The sequence below is a fragment of the Podarcis bocagei genome (genome assembly GCF_964188305.1).
Source record: "Podarcis bocagei genome assembly, chromosome: 3".
In the NCBI taxonomy this organism is placed as follows: Eukaryota; Metazoa; Chordata; class Lepidosauria; order Squamata; family Lacertidae; genus Podarcis; species Podarcis bocagei.
Window position 1 is genome coordinate 9,688,481 of NC_138127.1, and position 25,600 is coordinate 9,714,080.

The 25,600-nt window shown below is 43.6% G+C and overlaps 1 protein-coding gene across 13 annotated transcripts in view; it reads right to left on the minus strand.

The window, feature by feature from the left end:
• Positions 1-25,600, minus strand: part of DLGAP2 (DLG associated protein 2) — a 400,720-nt gene that overhangs the window by 89,277 nt on the left and 285,843 nt on the right. For 7 of the 13 annotated variants that reach the window (XM_081189019.1, XM_081189020.1, XM_081189013.1 and 4 more), the window contains one exon: positions 2,639-3,705. In XM_081189019.1, coding sequence (XP_081045145.1) covers positions 2,639-3,705 — 1,067 coding nt within the window. Of the gene's footprint in view, positions 1-2,638; positions 3,706-9,460; positions 9,583-14,175; positions 14,246-25,600 lie in introns of all 13 variants that reach the window. The other 6 variants (XM_081189025.1, XM_081189022.1, XM_081189021.1 and 3 more) reach the window with 2 other exon arrangements.

Genomic DNA, 25,600 nt, shown 5'->3' on the forward strand with positions numbered 1-25,600 from the left:
ACTCGCAGCTCTCTGCCCCTACCTGGCTCACTCACTCTCTCTCACTGCAGTGCTGGCTGTGCGAATCCGAGCCGAGCCGCTGGGTCGCCGCCCACTGTGGAGGGGGTTGGTGCCAGGCGTGCGGTGCGGAGAGAGAGCGAGGGACTATCTGGGGGAGGGACAGTGCAGCAGCCGCCCAGCGCAGCGCTGAGCGCGGGAGAGAACCACACCAGACCAGACCAGGCAGCAGCAAGAAGAAGCTGGCAGCGGCGGCAGGTTAGGGGTTAGGGGGCGCAAATTACTTGCCTTGCCCCGGGTGCTGACAACCCACGCTACGCCGCTGGTAAGCTGGTGGGTTCGTCATGCTGGCCACATGACCTGGAAGCTGCACGCCAGCTCCCTTGCCCAATAAAGCGAGATGAGCGCCGCAACCCCAGAGTCAACCACGACTGGACCTAATGGTCAGGGGTCCCTTTACCTTTACCCTTAAGGTGGTGGGAAGACTAAAGCTCCATTCTCCAGTGTCTCTTTCTGATCTTCAAGCAGTGGCGTAGCATGGGGCAGTTGCCCCAGGAACAAAATTGTTAGGGGCGCAAATTTCAACACCCAGTGCTGCCTCAATATAGCTGTGTGTTTCCATCTCTGGACTCTGCTGAAAACGGCTTCTCCATGCAAACCAGGGACCTCTCCCAATAACAGAACAGCTCTTCTTTTCTTATCTCTGCAGCTGCCATTTCCTGGGTGACACGGATGCTGTTGGGCAGTTGAATGTGCACGCATACCCTGTCCATTTCCCTCACTCCCGCCCTGCTCTACGTGGCTCCGGGTACTGGCAACCCACACTATGCTACTTTCTTGAAATAATGGAGTTGCTAATTACTGAAAAACAACAACAGGAAATCCATGTAGATCAGGGGTTGGCAAAGTTTTTGTGACTTGGGCCAGTTCATGGTCCTGCAGACACTGCAGTGGGCCAGTGTGTGTGTGTATGCATGTGCAAACGCTATTTTCGGCGCTCCTTCTGGTGCGGAGGAGGCGTCCGCGGCTTCCCATTGGCTGTAGGAGCTTCCTGCAGCCAATGGGAAGCTGGCCAGCATCACGGAAGGTGGTCCCCGCTCAATCGGTTCCGTGTCGGTTTAGTGCGGTGCACGGGAGCCGATCGAGTGGACAGGGGGTCCATAGGGCAGTTAAATGACCCCCATGGGCCACTTGTGGCCCATGGGCCTTACGTTGCCGATCTCTGATCTAGATCTAGGTAGGTAGTTATGTTGGTCTGACGCAGTCAAAATAAATAAATTAAAAAATTGTCCAGTAGTACCTTAGAGACCAACTAAGTTTGTTCTGGGTATAAGATTTCATGTACATGCACCCTTCTTCAGATAGGAGATCCTCTTGATTATGAATCACCTGAGTCATGTCAGTTTATCCCTCAGGACTATATTGGGAAGTGGGGGCAGACATGCCCATGGGACTTGCAATTAAGTATGCATAGAACTGCTCCTATAATTTCCTTTTCCTAAGAAACATCTGATATCAGAAGAAAATAGATGTAACTAAGGGCTTGACTACGCATTGCACTCAAGCGTGTGTAACAAAGCCTGAATGGCATCTTTAAAAGCAGCTTCAGGAAAGGCGAAATTAGTTGAAGAATCAAGGCAGGAGGACAGGGGCATTCAGAAAATCCTGCAGGGGGCGTTTGTAGCAAAGGAGAGGCATGCGGGGAAAAGGTTAAGCACCCTTTCTCTGCTCTAAGCTCCCCAAGCCACCTGCCTTTAAGAGATGATATTGGGATTCTGTACCCGGTGAGCTGAACGTAGTAGGTATTGTTTGTACTTATTCCTTATTGAGCAAGGCAGAATTTAGATGCATGCAACATGCACACTGTTGAAAGACAGCAGCAATGGAAGATCCAAGACCCCACAGACTCCACTCAGGGAAGTCAATGAGGAGCCTGGTGATTAGCAGCTCGTGAAAGGGCAGGAAGTGGATTTGTGCTGCTCCTCATCACTAGTCTATGTTTGTGGGTTGTAAAAATGAATAAATACAACAAGATATCAGCTGAAGATACTATGAACGTAAAGAAATAGAAAAGAAAATAGAAATAGAAAAGAAATAGAAAAGAAGAAGCATTTTTTGTGAAATTACTAAAGCAGCGATATGATAATAGGATTATGTTTAAATGATGATCTATTACATTACCAGTTTGATTACTCTTTCCTTTTTGATTACAGTGGTACCTCGCAAGACGAATGCCTCGCAAGACGAAAAACGCGCAAGACGAAAGAGTTTTCCGTTTTTTGAGTCGTTCCGCAAGACGAATTTCCCTATGGGCTTGCTTCGCAAGGCAAAACGTCTTGCGAGTTCCTGCGAGTTTGTTTCCTTTTTCTTAAAGCCGCTAAGCCGCTAATAGCCGCTAAGCCGCTAATAGCCGTGCTTCGCAAGACGAAAAAACCGCAAGACGAAGAGACTCGTGGAACAGATTAATTTCGTCTTGCGAGGCACCACTGTATTCTGAGCATCTTGTTCTTATGTTTTATTCCAAGGTGCAAAACTAGAGAACTTGACAACAAATAACTCATGTAAGGCAGGCACATAAAAGACAACAACCCTCCAATGGTCTTATAACAGTGAGTTCATATATGAGACATTAAGCACCTACCTGAAGGTAATGGCATGGCCTCAGGGAAGGTTTGATTTCCTGATGAACTAGAGGCTTATCTAGGTTAAGAGATGACTTGCGATAAGCTTCTTTAGCCTGGCTTACTGTAAGCGTAGACCAAGAACTCCTTTTCATGTATTTGCCATCAGGGGCCATCGCAAGCCCTTCACAGGCCGAGCACTTCACATCGTTGTTACTTTTAGAAGTCTTTAATGAGAGGTCCCCAAAATGTCCCTGAAGAGCTTCAGGGTAGCAATGAGAAATATGGTCCGGGTGATGCCTGTTTACAACACTAGGTGTTCGGTAAGTGCTATCACTATCCAAATTGTCGTCGGAGCTCCACCAACTGCTCATCCCAGTTTTATGCTTGCCCTCAGGTTTCCGCTCTTTGCTTTTACTTCTTTTGCTATGTTTAGAATGATGTCCGTGGTGGTGGTCATCTCCTCGGCCATCTCCCTTTGTCCCGTTGACATTGCTCTTGGAAGATCCTTCCAACGAATGAGATTTCGTGAAAAGTTTTTGGACTGAATGAACAAGGTGACGTATTCTCCCTGGGCTTTCACTGCGTTGTTCAGCGGCCGTTGAGGTCCTCTGGTACTGTAGGGTATGAAAACCATCCCTGTGGAGAGGAAGCTGCTTCTCAAACTGATCCAGCAGATTTGCAGGGATCCGGTTAATCTTAGTGTTAGCATGAGACATGGTGCAATCGTCCCTAGTATCGTAATGTGAGGTGTAGTGCATTCTGGGGAAAGTGCTACTGGACATATGATCGCCCATAACCATGGGCATCATCATGCATTCTGAATGGATGGAGCTTCGCGGCGAGCAGCGATGGTGGTCCATCGGGCAGCTCTCCGTGGGGCTGAGAAGATATGATTGCCTTGACTCCTGGCCATGGTGAAGATGGTCGTGGGGGTGTTCACAATCTTCAGGGGATGCTAAACCACAAGTATGAGCAGAACATAGCTGTGGCTGGTTGTGACTGCCAGATAATCCTTTCATGTTCCTTGAAACAGGAGAATATGATTCCTCATCGAAGTGCTGAGGAGACCATGAGTATGGCTGGTCTGTTGACAGAACACAAAGAACACGTATCAGTCAGATAGGAGAAATGCAACAGCAGTCTTAAAGGTGTACTACAAAGAAAAAATGGTGCTGCAATTATTACTTAATTACTAAAATTACAGTCACTTAGCAAACAATTTACAGAGTCTATATGATATACGACATCAACTACAGGACAGGTGAGCATTGCTTGGCCAAAATGTTGTTGTGGGCCAAATGGGGAGGTCTGGCAGTTCATGGCTGGATATTTCTTACCACTGGCTTGTAGAAGAGAAGAAGAAGAGTTTGGATTTGATATCCTGCTTTATCACTACCCAAAGGAGCCTCAAAGTGGCTAACATTCTCCTTTCCCTTCCTCCCCCACAACAAACACTCTGTGAGGTGAGTGGGGCTGAGAGACTTCAGAGAAGTATGACTAGCCCAAAGTCACCCAGCAGCTGCATGTGGGGGAGCGGAGACGCGAACCCGGTTCACCAGATTACGAGTCTACCACTCTTAAACACTACACCACACTGGCTCTCAGTGTGGTGTAGTGGTTACACCGTACTGAACTAATTATTGGGGGCGGAGTAGTACCTTTGGTGAGGGACACATCATGCTCCTTCTGGGTTAGTTGGTCCACCTTTGGTCCCCACCCTGCACTCAGTTCCCACCTGGCTAGCTAAACCAGGAGAGGGCAGCAGATGGGTCTCAAACCCCCAGTGAGTTAGGGACTTGCATGCAAAGACAGACTCTGGCAGACGGAGCGGACGGGACTAACAGTGGGTCCAAGTGTCAAGAAGGCAGTTTCTGCATGTGCATTTGAGGGAAATGAGGGGCAGATGGGCCTCGTCAACCTAAGAAGGTAGCCTATCTAGGAGAAGGAAAACTCTGACCCTAAACCTCTGCTGGCTTGCAGCTATACTTATTTGTGAGAAAGGCTTTGGAGTAAACTCTGAGGAAAAATCCATACCCACTGCCTTGGTGGGGACATCTTCAGGAGAAGAAAAGGCTAAGGAGTAAACTCGACACAAATACAGATATATCCCTAAGATATCTTGTACGCCTCATTCCAGCAACTCTTGTCACCAAGCTGGTGCCAAATGTATTACTTTACTTTCATTTGGTTCACATCAGCGAGGGGGATCTTGTCTTCTGGGCAGCCCAGGACTTCCATAGACACTGCACACTGCTTGTGCCCCAGAGAGATCACTTTGGTGATGCTATAGCACCAAAAACAGTATGGGTGGTAGCAGTTACGAGTTTCTGGTCTCTGCAGTCGCAGCAGACGCTGACATTCTCCAGCAGTTTGACTCCACCCCCAGAGATTGTCTGTTGAAACAGATGGATGCCAGCATTTTGACCAATAAGGTTATCCAAATGTTTAGCAGGCTACTTGATTGTGTCACAGATATAATTTTTAGGGCTCAGTCTAGCTAACGTGACACAGTTTGCACTGCAAATTTAAGTCATTCTCAGTAACTAAATCCTACTAAAGAATGCATGAGTAAATTATGAGAATTGAGCTGTACAGGTATGATTGAGTTCAACATGTGCTTAACTCTCTTTCATAGAAATCAACGTGACCCAAAAGTTAAAGTGCAAAATATAAAATTCCTGCCTTCTCACCAGCAAAAGTTGACATATGCTACAGAAGCATTCGGTTCTTCTACATTTAATAACTTTCCTCATTAGTTTTCAGGGAAATCTAATGCCCAATAAACACCAAAAAATGACTTCTAATTAAGTGTGTTTCTATTGTGTTCAGAGTTTGATTAATTCTTTTGCTCAATGTTATACAAGATCTTGCAGTTGTGAAATTCTGCAAACAAAACAGAATGATTGAAATATTCTAAAATTCTCAAATTTTCAGTTTATTAAACTTTTCAAAAGGAAATTAGCATCTGAGCTGGGAGAGCAATCTTCACAAGAGCAGCCATACATTTCAGTGATTATACTTTATGTTGGCTTCTTCACAGCCTTTTGACATATTTCCTTGAGAAAACATAGTTACTGAAAACTATTGCAAATGTGCAATACAAATAAGTAGTGGATTCTGAAAGAAACAGAAGCCAGAGAATACAGTCTTGCCACACTATAGCTTCAATGGATTGACACTGAAGTATCATTTGATGGGACTCACAGGATCTGATCTAATGGATGATGATGTCAGTTTCTTGGCTATCGTGTGAATGGCAATCGTCTCTAATCTAGGGTGCCATTCAGACTCTAGAGGATCCATTGAAAGTGTAATTGTACCCTCTTTTTCCTGAGCAAAACAAAAGTGCAGCCTTGCGTGCTACACAAAATAAAGGAACTGACATCCCAATAGGTTTTTAAAAGAAAAAAGTACATCTAGATTTCCCTGAAATAATTAAAAAAAACAAACAAACCAGTACCAACCCTGAAAAATAAATCTCTCAATGCCCTTTGCTTCTCTCCCACATTTCTTAAGCAGCAGAGCAGCTGGATTAAAAGGAGAGCCTATTCCCCTTCTTTGCCCTTCAAGTTGCATCCCCTGCCAAGTCCCCAATGCACAAAGGTACCTAAATGGGACAGGGATTAGAGATGAGAAAGGACTTGTCAGCCGAGGAGCAGTAGCAATGGCATCTGTGTCTGTGCTGGCGTGCTCAAGGAAATATAAATGTATTTTAATGTTTGTGTAACTGGTGTGTGTGTTTGTGTGTGCAGCAACCAACTTAGAAGCCCGTTTTTGGCTTTAAATGGTATATAGGGATGAATGAATAATATTATCCTTTTTTCTGTCCACTCATCCCACTGCTCTGACCTTTTCTGGTCACCACTTGCTGCTGATCCATTCGGTTGCTGTTTCAGATGTCTCTGTTTACAGCAGGAAGAAAGAGACTTGAGTGGCCACCATGGTTGTCAAGTGACTTCACCTGCTGTGATCACGTTGGATGTATCTCTGTTCTCCAAGGCGGAAGGCAAACAAAGGGATTGTAGGAGGGAAGTGAGCTCTAAGGCTGTACTTACTGTAATTGCCCTCTTCTTCCCAACCCCAGCCAACCCGGCCTGTTTCTATCTCATGTGTTGCTAGGGCAGTCTCTTTGACCTAAGAGTAATCTGAATCACTATAACTTGGCTGTTGGAGACAGCCTTGGACCCTTCCCAAAACTTCCTAAAGATGTCAAGTTGTGGGTTTAGTCAGAGTAGAGTATATATGGGGAAAGAGGGAAAATGGTAGGCGAGGCTGAAACTTTGGGCTCTTCTGAACTGCCAGTGCATTACTAACATGAAGGCTGTGAAGTGTTCCTCCTGTATATTGAGCAGGGGGAATAAGAAACGACACTTCCCAAAATTGGTAATCTAAATGTGCTCAGAAGACTTTGCTGCAAGGAGTGGAGTTTTATGAAGAGCTCTTCTCCAAAGGTCAAGAGAGACCCAAGCCATGCTAAATCAAGGCAGGCAGGCAGGCAGGTGTGTGTGAGTATGTCTGTGTCCGGGCACACAAAGAAGTTCATCCCTCTCTACTGGGAATATGAACCTTCTCCATCTCATATATTATACTGATAAGATATATAGAAATAAATGTCCACTGGCCTATTCACAATGACTAACCTAGATGAGAGTGAGTTGCCTACTAACATTTGTGAATATCTGCATGACACTGAATTACTTTAACTGGACTAGGTTAATTCAGAACATTAGGGCTTCCCCATTCAAACACTTTACCCTCTAAAACTTGTTTCCTTTTCTTAGAGCCCTAAAACACCCATGAATATACGGCTGCATAAAATAAATAATTGCTGAGCCTTAGTGACATAATTTTCATCAATGAAAACTGCACATGAAAGAAACACTCTGGAATTAGCCAGGTAATAAGTACTTGAATTAAGAATGGTTAACTCCAATTATAAAGAAAAGAAATCATTATACTTTGTTTTGTGCATTTTAAAATGGCTATACTTGGAGACAGAAAGCATTACAGAATGAATACACCACACACACACACACACACACACACACACACACACACACACACACCCCCTTCTCCTGTTTCTGTGACCTGCTGGTGAATACTATTAGAGAAGCCCTGTCTGCCTTTACTTAGCATCACAAGTTTGGCAAAGACCTATTACAATCTACACTCACCACCTGAGAAGACACAAAGATATTCTCTGCAGCATCTAATCGGGATGGGGAAGGATTTCAGGCTGATACACATTCTGGAGCAAACCCATCCCTTCCGCCGGGGATGTGTGTGGGGGGGTTGGAATGCAGTACACTCCAGAATAGGGACACAGGTGGCACTGTGGGTTAAGCCACAGAGCCTAGGACTTGCCGAACAGAAGGTCGGCAGTTCGAATCCCCGCGACGGGGTGAGTTCCTGTTGCTCGGTCCTTGCTCCTGCCAACCTAGCAGTTTAAAAGCACGTCAAGTGCAAGTAGATAAATAGGTACCGCTCCGGCGGGAAGGTAAACGGTGTTTCCATGCGCTGGTCTGGTTCGCCAGAAGTGGCTTAGTCATGCTGGCCACATGACCTGGAAGCTGTACGCTGGCTCCCTCGGCCAATAAAGCGAGATGAGCGCTGCAACCCCAGAGTCGGTCATGACTGGAGCTAATGGTCAGGGGTCCCTTTACCTTTACACTCCAGAATACACAGTACTGCAAAACTTGAATGAAGTAGTTTGATGGTTGCTCTTTTTTCCCCTTTTAAACCCTGAACAGCTTCCAAGCTGCTTGGAGCCGCTAAAAAGCATGGCACCTTTCTATCCAAACCAAATTTGCTCCTGTCCCCAGCCATGACTGCTTAAAGGTGAAGAACAGAAGAAGAGCTCTGCTGGAGTAAATGCCTGCGAGATGCCCCCAGAAGGAAATGAAGTTTGTCCCCATCAGCTGGTATTCAGAGAGCTGCTTGTTCTATTGGAGTTACAGCAAAGACTTGTGGCCCTCCCAAGAGTCCCATCCAGAATAGTCAATGGTCAGAAATGACAGGAGTTGTAGCCGAACATTTGGAGGACCTCAGGTTCTCTAACTCTGACTTACACTTTGCTACCATGGTTAACTAGCTATTGGAAGGCATATCCTCTATGAATTTGTCTAGTCTTTATTAACATCACATTATAAACTAGGCTTATTAAGCCCCTGAGGCAGAGGTCCTCATTAGCCCAATCAACCCTTTACAGCAAAGAAAGGGAATTAACTGTCCTCCATCACCCAGCTGTTTTGCGCTGCACAAATGCCTCAGGTTCAAAATTGTCCTCTGAATCTGTGATCTCTCCACATTAGTCACCTCCTTGCCATGACGGAAAAAGGGAACTAATGTTTCACAGGCGCAGCTGCGTTCAGAATTCACTTCTGAGGCACAGCTGAAAATTCATGTGAAGATATTGGATAAAGCAACAGTTTGAAAAGTGTGGCTCTGCCTCCATCGCAAACCTTTTACAAGTGTCTTCATGTAAAGGCACGTAGCTTCAGCACAAATCACATGTTTACAGTGGCCATTTCTGTGACAACATTTTCATGCACGCCAGAAACCGATTACTTAAGCCAGCTTCACTGAGCCCTGTCAAATAACTAGATGTATGTACACACACATAATGAAACAAAGGGTGGAGTCCAATATACCTCTAAGTCACTTATTCTATCAGTGCAAGGATTTTTGCCTGTACAACCTTCTCCCTCTCTGCTGTCCATATACACACTCTGTATCTGTTCTAGGGGTTACCCCAAACGCTCTGGAGCAGATCTGGGGACAACATGGCGGAGGGGAAAGTTCGATTGCAGGTGTAGAGATTGGGGAAAGGATCCTTGCACTTTTCTCCCATTCAAGGTCTATGCTTGGAGCATCTTAGGGCCTTCAGCCTGTGTCTGGAAACTTGCCTATTTTCCATCTTAGCTTCATTGGCTCCTTCTTGCTAGGTTAGGGGACTGAGGTTCTTAAAAGAAGAAAGAGATCAAATTCATCTGCAGGTTTAAATTTTAAATTTATGACACTAATCTATTTGCTCATTACATTGTTGAAATTCATGAAGCAATGCTATGCTTCTGGTGCCATGTTTGGAGTAGCAGGAAATGTTTTCAGAAGGGCAGCTGATGCCTTCTCCCATCACCTTGAGATATCTCATCAAATGTCAATACCTTAACACTCAATGGTTTCTTTTAGGATCTGGATAAGTATTTTTGCTCCTTCCTTTCCCCAGGAAAGAGAAAACTACAATACATACAGGGGTTATTTGCAATCCATTAAAATTTGGCTGACTCTTGTTACTGTTCTGTGTGAGATTTCAAAGGTAATTTACCAGCCTAGTAAAGAGTTCATCTCCTACAGGGGTGGGGAATTTGCAGCCTTAAAGATGTTGTTGGATTACAGCTCCCATCATCCCTGACCAATGTTTGTGCTGGCTGGAGTTGATGGGAATTGGAGTACAACAATTGACTGCTTATGTCCTCTTCTTTTTCAAATGAATGGTGAGAATACCACCTCTTCCCACGTGTTATCCTTCCCCAAAGTGTTACATAGCCTGTGTCCCTCTTCCTTTATATCTTCACCCCAACAACTCACAAAAATTCAATTAACATATGTCTTTCATTGTTTTTTTCAGTTACTCTTGTCTTCCTCTGGAGAACATTTCTTATGCAGTGTCGATAGGAAGGGATGTTAAGATGAGCTTTAAACACACTGAAAGCATGATTTGAAAATGGTGATATAATTCAACTAACAGCACAGAAATAATTTCAATACTATGGAGGACTTCAAAACTGTGTTTTTTATTCTTAGCAACAAAGTCATAGAACCTATCTTGCAGCTAACTGAAATATTGTGAAAGCAAGTGAAAATGTTGAAGACATTCAAAACAAGCACACTGAATGCTAAAATCAGCCTCTTTCCTACTGAATGAAAAACCAATTTCATAAGCCAATTGTAGCATCTAGGTATGAATAAACCATTCTTACATGACATATTTTCAGAACAATTCTAATCTTGATTTCAAAACTTATTGGATGCCAGTGTAGCCTACAAGGTGGAAACATCAAAGCTCTTCCTTTTTAGTATAGTTCTTGCTATTTCCAGCTCTTATTGGATCTGCAATGTAATTCATGACTTTCATAGATCATTGTTTGGTTACTGAAGCCACTGTGGACCTTGAGAAATTTGTAATAGCAGTGAGAGTGTTTGACTAGGACCAGGGAGACCTGGGTTCAGATGAGATATGGGCTGAGCAGCCTAATCCTGCCCCATTTCCGTATTTCTGGTGTTCAGTACCATCACATTTTTGCAGATCTTTTTGAAAGAATGTATGAGAAGTAAGCATACAATTAAAATATGCACTTTTTGATGCAAGATACACTTTTCAGTGCTTTTATCTGCAAAATGTGTTTTGTAGATATGTTTTAGGCCGGGCATCCCCAACCTGCAGCCCTCCAGATGTTTTGGCCTACAACTCCCATGATTCCTAGCTAACAGGACCAGTGGTCAGGGATAATGGGAATTGTAGTCCAAAACATCTGGAGGGCCAAAGGTTGGGGATGCCTGTTTCAGGCAAAATGAAGAGACACCTATTTGCCCTGGCCTTTGGCACTTGAGATATAATGGCATACCATACAACTACAGTGGTTCCCCCGCAAGACGAATGCCTCGCAAGACGGAAAACTCACTAGACGAAAGAGTTTTCCGTTTTGGAGGTGCTTCACAAAACGAATTTCCTATGGGCTTGCTTCGCAAGACGACAATGTCTTGCGAGTTCCTGCTGGTTCCCGCCCCCTTTTTCTAAGCCGCTAAGACGCTTATCAGCTGATCCGATCAGCAGATAAGCCGCTAAAAGTTGCTAAAAGCCGCTAATAGCGCTAATCCGCTAATCCTTCAATGGGCTTGCTTCGCAAGGCGAAAAAAACGCTAGACGAAGAGAATCACAGAATAGATTCTTTTCGTCTTGCGAGGCACCACTGTAAATGGTTCCAGTAACACAAACACTTTAGGCTGCACAATAGAGCTTCCTCTACCTGCATCCCCCTTAAATCTGTTTTGGAAGATTGAGAGAAGGGGAACCCAGAATATAATTAGGAAGCACGCGGGGAGGGGAGAGAGGGTCCAACAAATCCCTCCCACATCCCTAGTTTACACCCCTGCTTGGCCATGAGTTCACTGGGTGACTTTGGGCCAGAGATATCTCTCAACCTAATCTGTCTTGCAGGCTTGTTAGGAGGATAAAATAGAGAAAAGGGGGGAACCATGTATGCTGCTGCCTTAAGTTCCTTGTGGGGAAAGGCAAGATATATGTGTAGTTACTAAAATAACTTTTTATCTTTTTATCTTGTATTCAGTTCCCATCCTTCACCACCCATCACATAACTCTGGTTCCCTGCTTATCATGGCCTCTTTTTCCACCCATCATGAAGGCTCTGAGGGTATCTTCCTTCTCACATGCTCACCAGAATACTGAACTGAATTGTGTGTTGGTCACACCATAGACAAGGCCCCACCCTAGGAACCAACCAGACGGGGTCTCTGGATGTTCTTAGGAGGCTTGGCCTGAGACTTCAGTACTGCTGTTCCTTTTCTGTGTGTGGATCTGAAATGAATTACATGATCTTCATGTCCCATCCATGTAGAGTTTAGGACACTGAGCCCTAACCCTTGCGAAGTTCTCATTTTCTATATACACAGAGCCTTTATCTAACAACAACACCTGAGGGAGAGTCTCCACCCCCATTGTTCAGCCTGGACACTGAGGTCCAGCGCCAAGGGCTTTCTGGCGTTTCCCTCACTGCGAGAAGTGAGGTTACAGAGAATTAAGAAGAGGGCCTTCTCGGTAGTGGCACCCGCCCTGTGGAACGCCTTCCCTTCAGATGTCAAGGCAATAGGCAACTATCTTACTTTTAGAAGACATCTGAAGGCAGCCCTGTTTAGGGAAGCTTTTAATGTTTAATGCTATATGGTGTTTTTAATATTCGGTTAAGAGCCACCCAGAGTGGCTGGGGAGACACAGCCAGATGGGCGGGGTAAATAAATAAATAAACAAATAAATAAATAAATATTATTTATACCCTGCCCATATATTCTGTTCCCACCCATGTCCTTGCAACCTACCCCAAGAAATAAACTTTATCAATGGGATTCGGTACTGGTGCTCATACAGTTTATGTAGCATGCCACAGCACCATAGCATCAGTGAGCGCCAGTCCTAAACATAAGTAAACAAAACACTTTTTATTTGTTTGTATACCTGCCAGGCATAATTTCAGAACTGGGGGGGAGCAAAACAAATGGGAAGTATCGCAAATAATGAATTTTGAGATATGTTCCCCATCCCACAACAAGCTGTGTATAAATTTCATGAAATAAAGAAATAAATACCAACTTTGTAACACCTAGAAATAATCTAACTTTGCTAAGTGTGGGGCAATAGCCCTTCACACGGAAAGCACAGGGTTTAATGGATTTGTGTGTCAAGCTATTATTTTCTGTGAGCTGCAGGGGAATTATGGCAAGAGATGGAAATTCCTGCAGATGTCTTCACATTATTACAAAAGTAAGCTTTCACTGAGATGTTGTACTGATGCTGTGTGCCTTTTGTTTATGAAGATGCTAGTTATTTAACAAGAGCATTTCTTGCATTGTTACATTGCCTGTAAACACTTGCATAAATAATGGCCTTCCAGAGGGGAAAATATAAATCAAAAGTGTGGTTTCCAGTATCAAAGGAATCCCAAAGCAATTAAACAGAGTCCTCACAAACAGACAGAAATCAAGACACTTGAGAAGAAAGCATACTGTGTGCAGATTCCTATGTTACCCAAGCTGTATGATTATCTATTTTACATGTCTATTTTCTGCTCCCCTCCAGTAATGTATGCAATGGGAAGGGTGTGTGATATAATGATATTTCTTCCACACCGCTGCTCTTCCCCTTGGCTTAGTGGCAATAGTGTGGAATGTAGCCGTGCCAAATGTCCCACCCATGTGGTTTCCCTAATGCAGGCATAGGCAAACTCGGCCCTTCATATGTTTTTGGGACTACAACTCCCATCATCCCTGACCACTGGTCCTGTTAGCTAGATATGATGGGAGTTGTAGTCCCAAAACATCTGGAGGGCCGATGCCTGCCCTAATACCTATGTTACTACAGTGATTTAGGGAGCAGAGGGTCAGCTATGCTGTTTAGTTAACATAAGAATCAGCCCACAAAGACTGCAGTGTAGGCATTCAAATGTGAATGAGTTACCAAACAAGAAATTGGAATTCACATTTTTTGTTGGTTCTCCATGGCCCTGCCGATTGAGAACGTCAGTGAATATTCCTAATCCTTGACATATTTTATGCACATGCGACTGTCGAAGCACCTAAACTATCAACCAACCCAGCAGGACGCCTGGTGTGAAGTTTATGAATTTGCACTGCAAACTACAGGAAGAAAGGCACATGGAAGAATGCAAGATAATGACTACTGCTTGCAAATTTAAAATACATTTGTCTGCAAAGCTAACTGCACTTAAGGCTACGGTACATTTAACTACAGAAGAAATGTTACCTTTTCAAAGAGGTGGCCCCCAAACTCCATTTTTATATGAAAAATTGGATTCCATAGAATACAACAAAATCTGTGAAAGTAATAATAATACTTAATGCTTAGCGCTTTGGATAGTGACTAACAATTTTCAACACGCTAAATGTAAACATTTTGTCAACCTATATTTCAACACTGCAAAAGAAGCAGAAAAGCAAACCCATAAATACTATTGACATTCCATATCATGGCCTGGTTTGGATAGAATGCTAAAACCATAATTTAGTGTTTCATACCTGAGCTATGGCAAGCCCCAGGCTCCACCAGAGGAGGAAATCAGATACTTTTGCTTTTAAACTAACCAGAGTTCCCAAACGTGAAGTCTGAAGTATGGTTAGTTCAAAGTAGCCAATATCAACTGTTGCTTATAATCCTGCCTTGTTTACTAACTGGAGTTGAAACTAACCAAAGTTCCCAAACTTCGAATGTAAAATGGAAATCTGGTTAGCTTAAATCCAAATATGAAAGCTTCTCATGTCCTCCTCTGGCTTGTGTCAGAGGAGAAAAAGCCAGGAAGAGGCTCACAAGTCCAAGCATTGCACAGTTATGGTTTAGCATTATGCCTGCACCAGCAGATCAAAATGGTGATATTAGTTTCAGTAGCAATATTGTACAAGGTTTTGGGTGATTTTTATAATAAATAATTTGCTTTTGTACACTTAATCATCCTATGCAAGTGTTCCTACAGTCTAATGTATCTGAACTACTTTACTGCCCCAATAATGGGAAAATAATAATATCATGACAAAATATACATCATTCTGCAACTGCATCCTAAAGTAACTTCAATGTTCTATTTTTTTGCATTTCTGAATGCAAGAAAGAAAAAGTGAAGCTGTTTAAGGGATATATTTGCCCAAGTGTGTGTGGGGGGGGTTTTTTGAGATAGTTTGGAGCCGCTAAAGACATTCAGAGTTTCACATTAGGACTCCTCTATCAAACAGTTGCAAATGTGACCAGATGAAACTTTTTGCTTTGTTTGATCCTGCAAAGGTGAGAAGTATAGTGTGGAAAAATAAAAATATAGCTTTTACTATATAGGCAAACTGGGCCCTCCAGATGTTTCGGGACTACAATTCCCATCACCCCTGACCACTGGTCCTGTTAGCTAGGGATCATGGGAGTTGTAGTCCCAAAAACATAGGGTGGGCCAGTTTGCCTATGCCTGCCTTATGCTGAAAGGTTGAGAATCACCTTCATGGAATATATAAATAATTTGATTTCTGCAAACCACACACAACATGGGATGCTCTGCCCAAATGCCGAGACAGAGAAGCTCTCATTATGTAGCTTACATGAGTCTTACTCTTTTGCAGTTATATTAAGTGACCAAGCAGAACCCTGAAATAATCACCTGCAACCTTACATGATGAATTCGAACTATTTGGCTTATTAATTTCGCTGTGAATCTTTGCAAAAAAGAAAGAAAGAAGCAAGTGAATTGTAACAAAATGTAGGACTCTACTCTAAATATTCACCAAGGAGAATGTCAGCTGCCTTCCTTGAAGAACCTAATTATGATAACAAAACAACCCACTCTAGGTAAGGATTAAATGCACATAAACTACCACGTGCTCTTGATTGAAAGACGTATGATAGCCGACAGGTCAAATGGTATGATGGACATACATTGCAACAAACCAGACAATTACACGGGTCAATCAATGGCCAACTTAGATGAGTATGTTTTAGATGGTGCGGTCTTCACTTCATGACAGAATATTTAGATATTTTGTCTGAAAGCAGTTATCTATGGCAGTCATGCTCCACAAAAAAGCACAATAATCATGTTAGAAAAATTATGACAGTCTCTTCCAGATGCAAAAAATAGATGGATATTCCTTCCTGTAAATAAAACAACAAAGAACAGTTTCCCCACATTCAAAACTAGCATGCCTGGTGAAACGTTAGGCTAGAACTGGCATAGCCAATGTGGTGAGTCCTCCAGTTGCTGCTGAACAGCAACTCCCATTTTCCCTGACCATTGCACACACAGATTCCTTTTGATGGGAGTTGCAGCCCAAAACCTCTGGAGGGCAGCACACTGGCTAACGCTGGGCTGCAGCCTGCTCCCTGACATGCTTACCTTGCATGTGTGCATAATGCGCACCACCCAGCTCGACGTTTAAATATGCTTAAGTTGAAATAAATGAACGGGCTAAAGCACACTTAACTTCATGTTGGATTGTGATGAAAACATGTTTTTTCTTGTGTCATACGATCCCCAGCCCCACTCCAATAGTTAGTCCACTGCTGTTGCCACACGGAGGAAGTAATGAATGAACTGGCAGGGCCCTGCAACTTCCCAAAAGGAATTTGCAAAGATGCAACAGCGCATTTTTGACCTGATGCACACATGCTTATTACTGCCGAGAAGTCACATGGTCCTCCCTGCTTATGTACTAATTTCTCCAAGTGGCTATGGCCACGAGATTTCTCTGCACTGGGATTTTAGCATGAATAAGTTGTGCCCCATGTAGCTGGATGAATGGATAAGAAAACGTTGGCATTTTTGTTGATAATAAACCACACATTTAACAAAATGAACAGAGGCTCATATTAGTGGCATGGTACTATGAGCAAGAGTAGATGTGAAGAAGGATCTAAAATGGCATGAGTGAAACTCATTGATACAAACCAGACAGTGATGGTATGGTATGGGGTAAAGGGTAAAGGGACCCTTGACCATTAGGTCCAGTCATGACCGACTCTGGGGTTGCGGCGCTCATCTCGCTTTATTGGCCGAAGGAGCCGGCATACAGCTTCCGCGTCATGTGGCCAGCATGACTAAGCCGCTTCTGGCGAACCAGAGCAGCACACGGAAACGCCGTTTACCTTCCCGCCGGAGCGGTACCTATTTATCTACTTGCACTTTGACGTGCTTTCGAACTGCTAGGTTGGCAGGAGCAGGGACCGAGCTCACCCCGTCGCGGGGATTCGTACCGCCGACCTTCTGATCGGCAAGTCCTAGGCTCTGTGGTTTAACCCACAGCGCCACCCACGTCCCATGGTATGGGGTACCCAGGCCAAAATCTGGTGGAGGCACTCAGTGTGAGTGGAGCTTCCCTGGATGCTTCAGTCTGTTTTCCGGCATGTCTCCCCTCCCACTGAAGCTGCCCTAGACCCTATTGCACAGAGCACACTCCTCCACAGAATCACTGTGGGTGTTTGGCTTTGTCCACATTTCAGCTTGCCCTGTGCTTTTCTAGGCATGAGTCAGAGTGGTCTTCCATTTGCCCCATCACTTTCCCTGGGAAAACTCACGGTTTAACTGCTGAATCAGAGCAAAAGCCAATCTGCAGAAAACCTGCTTGATATTTGTTCTGATTCAGTGTGGATGAGCCCTCGGTCAAGACAGATGCTGCCTTCCACTTGTAGCTCTCGATGGTCAAATTAGATGTTACTTTAATGGCGTAAATGCCCTTAGCATGCGCTTTATTTGGGTTATGCAAAGAGAACCCATGGGGAAATGCCATTGGTTCCAATGGAGATTTTCCTTCAAATGCAGAGAAGGCGCTATAGTCAGTAAGCACGTTATTGCATACACTAATTGTGCTCATGCAGTTCACACCACATATCCTGCCCTCTCGCCCCCAATCAAGTGTATGATCCTTGAGGCTGGAATCTGTCTGTGTTGCACAGGCCACTGAATAAAGTGCCATATTAATGAATGGTGCTGTATACAATTAAATCAATTGTCCTTCCTGCCCTTTTGGTTTTGAAGGCTATGATTTCAAAAGATACTTATGGGGCAAGTTTTGCAGCCAACAGTGGTGGCAACACGGACATCATTGGTCCATCTAACTCAATCTTGTCCACATTAACTTGCATCAGCTCTTTGGGGTTTCAGAAAGAGAGTTTATCCCAGCCCTACCTAAAGACAGTGCAGGGCTTTGATGATGGAAATCAGGGACCTCTGCACCCCTTCTCTTTTGTTCATTTGCAGCTACAAAATTGCTCTGAGGGCAAATTTGAGGCGGCTGGCATAGCCTCCCACTGCATCTGCCACAGAGCCCTCTTGCAACGGAGCTTGCAAAGTAACATGCACGGCAGCTAATAGTTTCTCAAAAGACCCCCTTCCAGGAAACGGCTGTTGCAAGGTCAGCAGCAGGATAAGGGATGGACAAAGCCCCCTCTCCTCCCCCCCCCTTCACCCTCAGAGATGCTAGAAGCCAGGTTGCCTGAGACAAAGGATAAAACGGCACGCCCAAGCACACCCATTCACATATAGTAGGACTGGATGCTGAAACCTATTTCACAACAAGTAGTAAGTTACAGCCCTGTCCCTGAGGGAGGTCAGCAGGGTAGTTGCTCGTGATGGACAAGGTATGCCAACATTTCTCCAACAGAACTGAGGGCTGCCATATCTCAGCATATGCTACCCGAGGCAGTTGCTTCACTTTACCTAAAGGTAGGGCTAGCCCTGGGTTAGGCAGAAGTTGAGTCCTGTACATGGCTGGACATGCACACAAATAGTGTGTCATGAGAGCAGACTCCATACCCACTGAATTTTCTCTGAGCTCCTGTCTGGTCAGAAGTTTGCACAAACATAGCTTATTTATAGAAGGTCAGAATTAACCTCCCTCACACTATATATATATTTCTCCTCAATGCATGGTTCTTTACAGACCCAAATAATTCACAACTTCATTCAGATAAGCATTATGTTTTTGAGATCCATTCAAAACTGCTAAAAATTACCGTAAAGCCAATCCTGACAAATCCTCAAATAAATACCTATTATTTAATTACTACATTTTTAAGATTAGCTAGACTGGTGATCAGATTACATCACAGCTGCACGTTGAGAGCTTTTGTGATAGCAAAGAAACAATAAATAAAAGTCATTTAAAGCAGGCTACTACTGAGCGTGGGCATGTATATATGTGCCTGGCCTAGTATTGCTCCTATTTCCACTACAGCAAAACTAGTCAAATAGATTGATCGAAAGTCTGCAGTCCTTTGAGCATCTTCTGAAAAGGAATTGCACTAAGCAGTGAAACTAAGGATGGGAAATGTTTTTTGGTTCACTCTAAAAATTGGATCATGTTTGGATTGGAATGCAGATATACAGATCAGGTCATGTGTCTATGAATCTTTCCATGCATGGTTCACTCAAACTCACTCCTTTTAATGAGGTGGTCCAAGGTCTGCTCTCTGTTAAGTATGTAGTACCCCCAGCAACACCTTGTGATTCCATCTAGTAAGGATGCAATATCCCTTTCTGCATTCAGTAGCACTTTCTGGCAGAAAACGTCCAGTTCTGTGGCTTGGATCCAAGGATGCTTTGCGTTAATAGAAAAGCACTTCCACTTGCACAAAGCAATTCTGCCTCCTACTACAACCCCTACGCCCTATCTCACGCAGTCCAGAGATCTGTTGATTTGTGGGCGGGGGCTGTAATGAGGGTGTCAGGGATGACAAGGAGTGGTGGGAGGCTTCAGATGAGGAACTCCCTAGTGAAGCCACAGATCAGAAAGCTTCAGACCCAGGGGAATTGGTCGTGGGATACAGTGCTGAGCCCTCACTGGTTTCAGTTTTCTCATGACTTGTTGTGGTTTCATACCACAAATCCGGCTATGCAGTTGGAAGAAGGAAAACACCTATTTATCATTTAAATTTCTTTTAGAACACCACCGTTCTCATTGAAAATAACTTCAGCGTCTTCAAAAAAAATCTCACTCGTGTCTGAAACCTTAGAGGTAGGAGGGGAAATACGCAGCTTCTGAACTGATTATTCAGAAGTTTATACAAGCAGATTGGATGGGAGCCCAGAAATACAGCACTCAAAAGCTTATTCTTCTCAAAACTTTGCAAAAACCAGATGAAACGAGCACAGGACCCTTTATAACATCTGTTGCAAAAGTCTTATCACTGCAGTTAACACATCCCTATTGTTCTGAAAAGGAACAAACAAAAGTTAAGAGTGTAATTATAATGATTTTCCTTTTAAGAAATCCTTTCAGTAGCACAATGTGTGAGTGTCAGGAGAATGACAGCAGAAACGGTTTCATTAATAGCCAGATATTGCTAATCTTGAAGATTATTCATTTGGAGGTATTGGGTTCAGTTTGAGAATGAACTTCATGCTCTCAAGTTGTTGCTTTAGTTAAATTGGTGAGCCTTTTCACCTGATATTTTGTTTTTAAAATAATACTATTACTGCCTTGCTATTGTAAAGGAAGAATTACATTACACAAAATAATTTTACATCCACATTACAGTATATTCGGAAAACCTATTATGGATGCTGACACTGATGGGACTCTCCCAGTAAAAATCAAAGGAAAGGCAACAGCTTACAGATTATCCAAGATAATATGTGGGTTAGATTCCTATGAAAGTAGTTTCTTCATCTTCTTTATTTCTACCATGACAGCAGCCCACACACAGTTCTTCAAAACTGCTCCACAATGGGATGGAAACAAGGTCTACTGCATAATCCTTTTGTGGATATGTAAATGGACTTGTTGGCTTACGGCCTAAGCATTGAAGCACTGAACACAACAATACATTAAAAAAAATAATGAACAGCGGCTTTCAACCCAAGGACATTTTCAATGTGTAAAAATTAAGATTCCTCATATAAATTGATAGAATCTGCCAACATAATTCAGTTCTGCATTTACTAATTAGAAACCAACTGTCTGGGTGATACCCAGGATTGGTCATACTCATACAGAGAAGCCACCTTCCAAAGAAGAATGGGGGACCGGTGGCATGTGATGCCATGTGCCTGATGTCAGGAGATCAGAGGAGCCGGGACAGAGCTGAGTGCAGCAGTTCCAATGGCTGGGGTTCCTCCAATGGCGGCTGCCACTGGCCTGTGGCTGCTTCCTACCTCCTTCCCCTCCAGAGCAAGTGATAGAGGAGAAGGAGCTGCAGCCATTGAAGCTTTGCCACGCTTGGCTCTGTGCTTGCTCTCCTTGGGTGGAGCCGAGTGTGGCAGCAACTTTCTTTCTTTCTTTCTTTCTTTCTTTCTTTCTTTCTTTCTTTCTTTCTGACCTCTGGCAGAAATAAAACCTTTGCCGTTTGTCAAATGTTTGCCCTCAGTACACCGCATATTGTAAATTTTTCTCAGAAGCTTAATGCTTGTTTCTGTACTCAGGAGAGACATGCTGCCATCATGACCCCAACTCTGATCAGCAGTCAGTATTCTGATAGTGTGTGTGGAAAGAACCCCTGCATCAGGAACACGAAGGGTACAAGTCCCACAGGTGCTGAACCCCAGGTAGGAACCCAGACGCTGACCCCAGGCAGGAACCTGCCAGTCAGGAGAACCTTGAATCAGAGTTGCCTGGCAACAGCAACCCCTGAATCTAGTTTACCAGACAAACTGAGGCTACCTTTGAAGGTGACCCAGAAACTACAATTAATCCAGAATGCGGCAGCTAGCCTGGTGACTGGGAGCGGCCACCGAGACCATATTAAACCGGTCCTTAAAGACCTACATTGGCTCCCAGTATGTTTCCAAGCACAATTCAAAGTGTTGGAGCTGACCTTTATAGCCCTAAATGGCCTCGGCCCAGTATACCTGAAGGAGCGTCTCCACCCTCATTGTTCAGTCTGGACACTGAAGTCCAGCTCCAAGGGCCTTCTGGCGGTTCCCTCACTGCGAGAAGTGAGTTGCAGGGAACCAGGCAGAGGGCCTTCTCAGTGGTGGCACCCGCCCTGTGGAACGCCCTCCCACCAGATGTCAGGGAAATAAACAACTACCTGACTTTCAGAAGAAATCTGAAAGCAGCCTTGTTTAGGGAAGTTTTTAATGTTTGAAGTTTTATCCTGTTTTTAGTATTCTGTTGGGAGCCACCCAGAGTGGGCGAGGTATATAATAAGAATACTATTATTATTATTTCACAACAGGGGCCCGATGCTCCCCAGTGTCTGCTTGTCAGTGCACAAGACTGAAGTTGATTGAGAGACAACAGAGTGCTTCAGGAAGGGGAAGAAGCCTGGAAGAGATAACCTGGCTAAAGGAGGGTATTATACCTCTGGTGTGTTCCTGACTTCAGACCTAGTTTGGCCCTTGTGTACAAATCCTATGCGGGAGCAGGGTAAGTGTGGATGAGCTCCCAAGTCACAATCCCCATCTTTCATGCTATCATCTCTGCTGGAAAAACGGGGCTATAAATTGAGAGCCTCCATAAGCAGATGAAGCTTCCCAATGCAGACTTTGCCCCCAACTCATGAAAGCTGATGAGGATACGACATGGGGTGGAGGGAGAGAGCTTAGTGTGCTTGTCCCCATTCTCATATAGGATTTTCACTTGAGCAACATGCTCTAATACAGTCATTCCCAAACTCAGCCCTCCAGATGTTTTAGGACTACAACTCCCATAATCCCTGACCACTGGTCCTGTTAGCTAGGGATGATGGGAGTTGTAGTCCCAAAACATCTGGTGGGCCAGGTTTGGGGATGCCTGCTCAGGACTGCCCTCATAGAAAGCTGTGTGAGGTGAGCTGTCCAAGGTCCTGAAGCCTGGCTTGCCATCTGCAAGACTGACAGTGTAACCATATCTAAGTCCTTTCAGAAGTAAGTACTATTGAATCCACACTCCTAGTTATGTGGGGTTAGGATTACAGCCTAAGTCACCACCAGATGTTCTCCATGCCCCATAGACTCCAACTTTTGGTCAGGAGAGGACATCTTCGCAAGTGAATGCAGCAGCGAGGCTCCTCACGGGGTCTCTGCCATGGGAGCATATTCACCCAGTGCTTTTCCAACTGCACTGGCTTCCGGTGGAGTACAGGGTCAGATTTAAGGTGCTGGTTTTGACCTTTAAAGCCCTTCATGGCCTAGGACCCTTGTACCTACGGGACCGCCTCTCCCGGTATGCCCCATGGAGAGCCTCAAGGTCCATAAATAGCAACACCCTAGTGGTCCCGGGCCCTAAGGTAGTTAGATTAGCTTCAACCAGAGCCAGGGCCTTTTCAACACTGGTGGAACGCTCTGCCTCATGAGACCAGGGCCCTGCAGGATCTAATTTCTTTCCGCAGGGCCTGTAAGACAGAGTTGTTCCGCCTGGCCTTTGGCTTGGAGCCAATTTGATTCCCTCCCCCTCTTTCTTTTTCCTTTTTCCTTCCTCCTCCTGTGATGAGGCTGCATTTTAATATTTTAATATTTTAATGTTTCAATAGTTTAATGTTGTATTTTAATCTTGTTTTTAAGTTGTATTCATTCAACTTGTTTTTATTATTGCTTGTTAGCCACCCTGAGCCCGGACTTGGCTGGGGAGGGTGGGGTATAAATAATAATAATAATAATAATAATAATAATAATAATAATAATAATAATAATAATAATAATAATTATTATTATTATTATTATTATTATTATTATTATTTAGAATTGAGCCCATCTTTGTAACAACTGCAGCTATGAATTGAATACACGGTTGCTTTTACGCAGAAAAGCAGCTCTTCCCTGGTGTGTGTGTGTAGCTCATTGTGGGGAAAATACCCCACTTGCTCCCTTACAGTGGTACCTCGCAAGACGAATGCCTCGCAAGACGAAAAACGCGCAAGACGAAAGAGTTTTCCGTTTTTTGAGTCGTTCCGCAGACGAATTTCCCTATGGCCTTGCTTCGCAAGATGAAACGTCTTGCGAGTTCTTGTGAGTTTGTTTCCTTTTTCTTAAAGCCGCTAGGCCGCTAAGCCGTTAATAGCCGTGCTTCGCAAGATGAAAAAAACGCAAGACGAAGAGACTCGCGGAACGGATTAATTTTGTCTTGCGAGGCACCACTGTAGTTGCAAATTCATATACAGTGGTGCCCCGCAAGACGAATGCCTCGCAAGACGGAAAACTCGCTAGACGAAAGAGTTTTCCGTTTTGGAGGTGCTTCGCAAAACGAATTTCCTATGGGCTTGCTTCGCAAGATGACAATGTCTTGCGAGTTCCTGCTGGTTTTTTCCCCTCCCCCCTTTTTCTAAGCCGCTAAGCCGCTTATCAGCTAATCCGATCAGCAGATAAGCTGCTAAAAGCCGCTAAAAGCCGCTAATAGCGCTAATCCGCTAATCCATCAATGGGCTTGCTTCGCAAGACGAAAAAACCGCTAGACGAAGAGAATCACAGAACGGATTCTTTTCGTCTTGCGAGGCACCACTGTACCTGTGTAAGAAATGCTGGGCCAAGATGAATTCCCCAAAGTGCATTCCATATTGCTACCCAATGTATAAACAATATCTATAGGGAAAAGGTATGAAATCGTACTCTGGAGAATAAAGTCAATGTGAAAGCTTTTTGTAAGCTCATTTAAAGAAATCCAATACAGTCTCTGCTGTCTAAACTAATAAGCTATTTGGAGGAATCAATTCCACAACAAAAAGTTGATCTCCTTTTATAATTCTTTCCCCTAGTTGCTGTTCTTGGTTCGGTAACACATTTGTATGGTGTTCTATCACTTTCTCCCATTATTTAAAATGGGCTTGTTACTTGATAACTGTGACCATATGGAAGAGGTATGGTCTATGTTAATTCACACAGTGGAAAGTGTTGATAATCTTTCTAGGATGCTAACTTCAAAAGTTTTCATTCAGTAATCTCCTTGCTGTCAGCTGGGAACAAAGCACCTATAAGCATTTGTGTTTGGCTTTAATGAATTGTTTACAAAATAATCCTACAAATGTTCAAAAATCAACATTAGAATGCTGCAGTTTTGATCTATTCAACACGATTTCCAAACTGTAATTTCCCCTAAAACTACACGGAGCATCTAATTTTTAGCAAAATGCAAACCAGCTATGCAGAGCATGTAGGAACAGAAAGGAGAAAGGCAAATATATGTATAATTTTAATTTGCTGTAAAAAAATATATCTCTGGAGTTAATATTTATGAAGGGAAATATACAAATACTTTAAACCAATGCATTCATGTGTGGATTTAATCACCATGCAACTTAATAGTAGAAATTCAGCAAATAATTTGTTTTAAATATCTTTTTGCCTATTTGTAACATGCAGATAAAATGACAGTATTTGCCATAATAATTATGGCAATTTCATACAATTGCACGATGTTTTCTAACAATATGTTTTAGAGAAAGTGTAGGGGGAAATCAAGTGCAGAATCCTGTGCAATGCGATAAAATCCATGAATCATGGTGATTTCAGTGGGGCTCAAGTATACAAAAAAATAGTGTGCAAGATTGCTCCATTATAGTTATATCAAACTATGATATTTAGAGTACGGGTGGATAAATGCTGAGGATCCCCACATCGATTTCTTACAGTTTTCACACTGGAAAAGAGTAAGGGACAACAGGAACAAAACAGAAACATAGCTTACAGAGACATGATATTGTCACCAAATACTTAGTGGGCCACTAAAGGAAAAGACATACATTTTGACTTTATTCACAAAAATTCAAAACCTCTTGAAATTAAAATTTC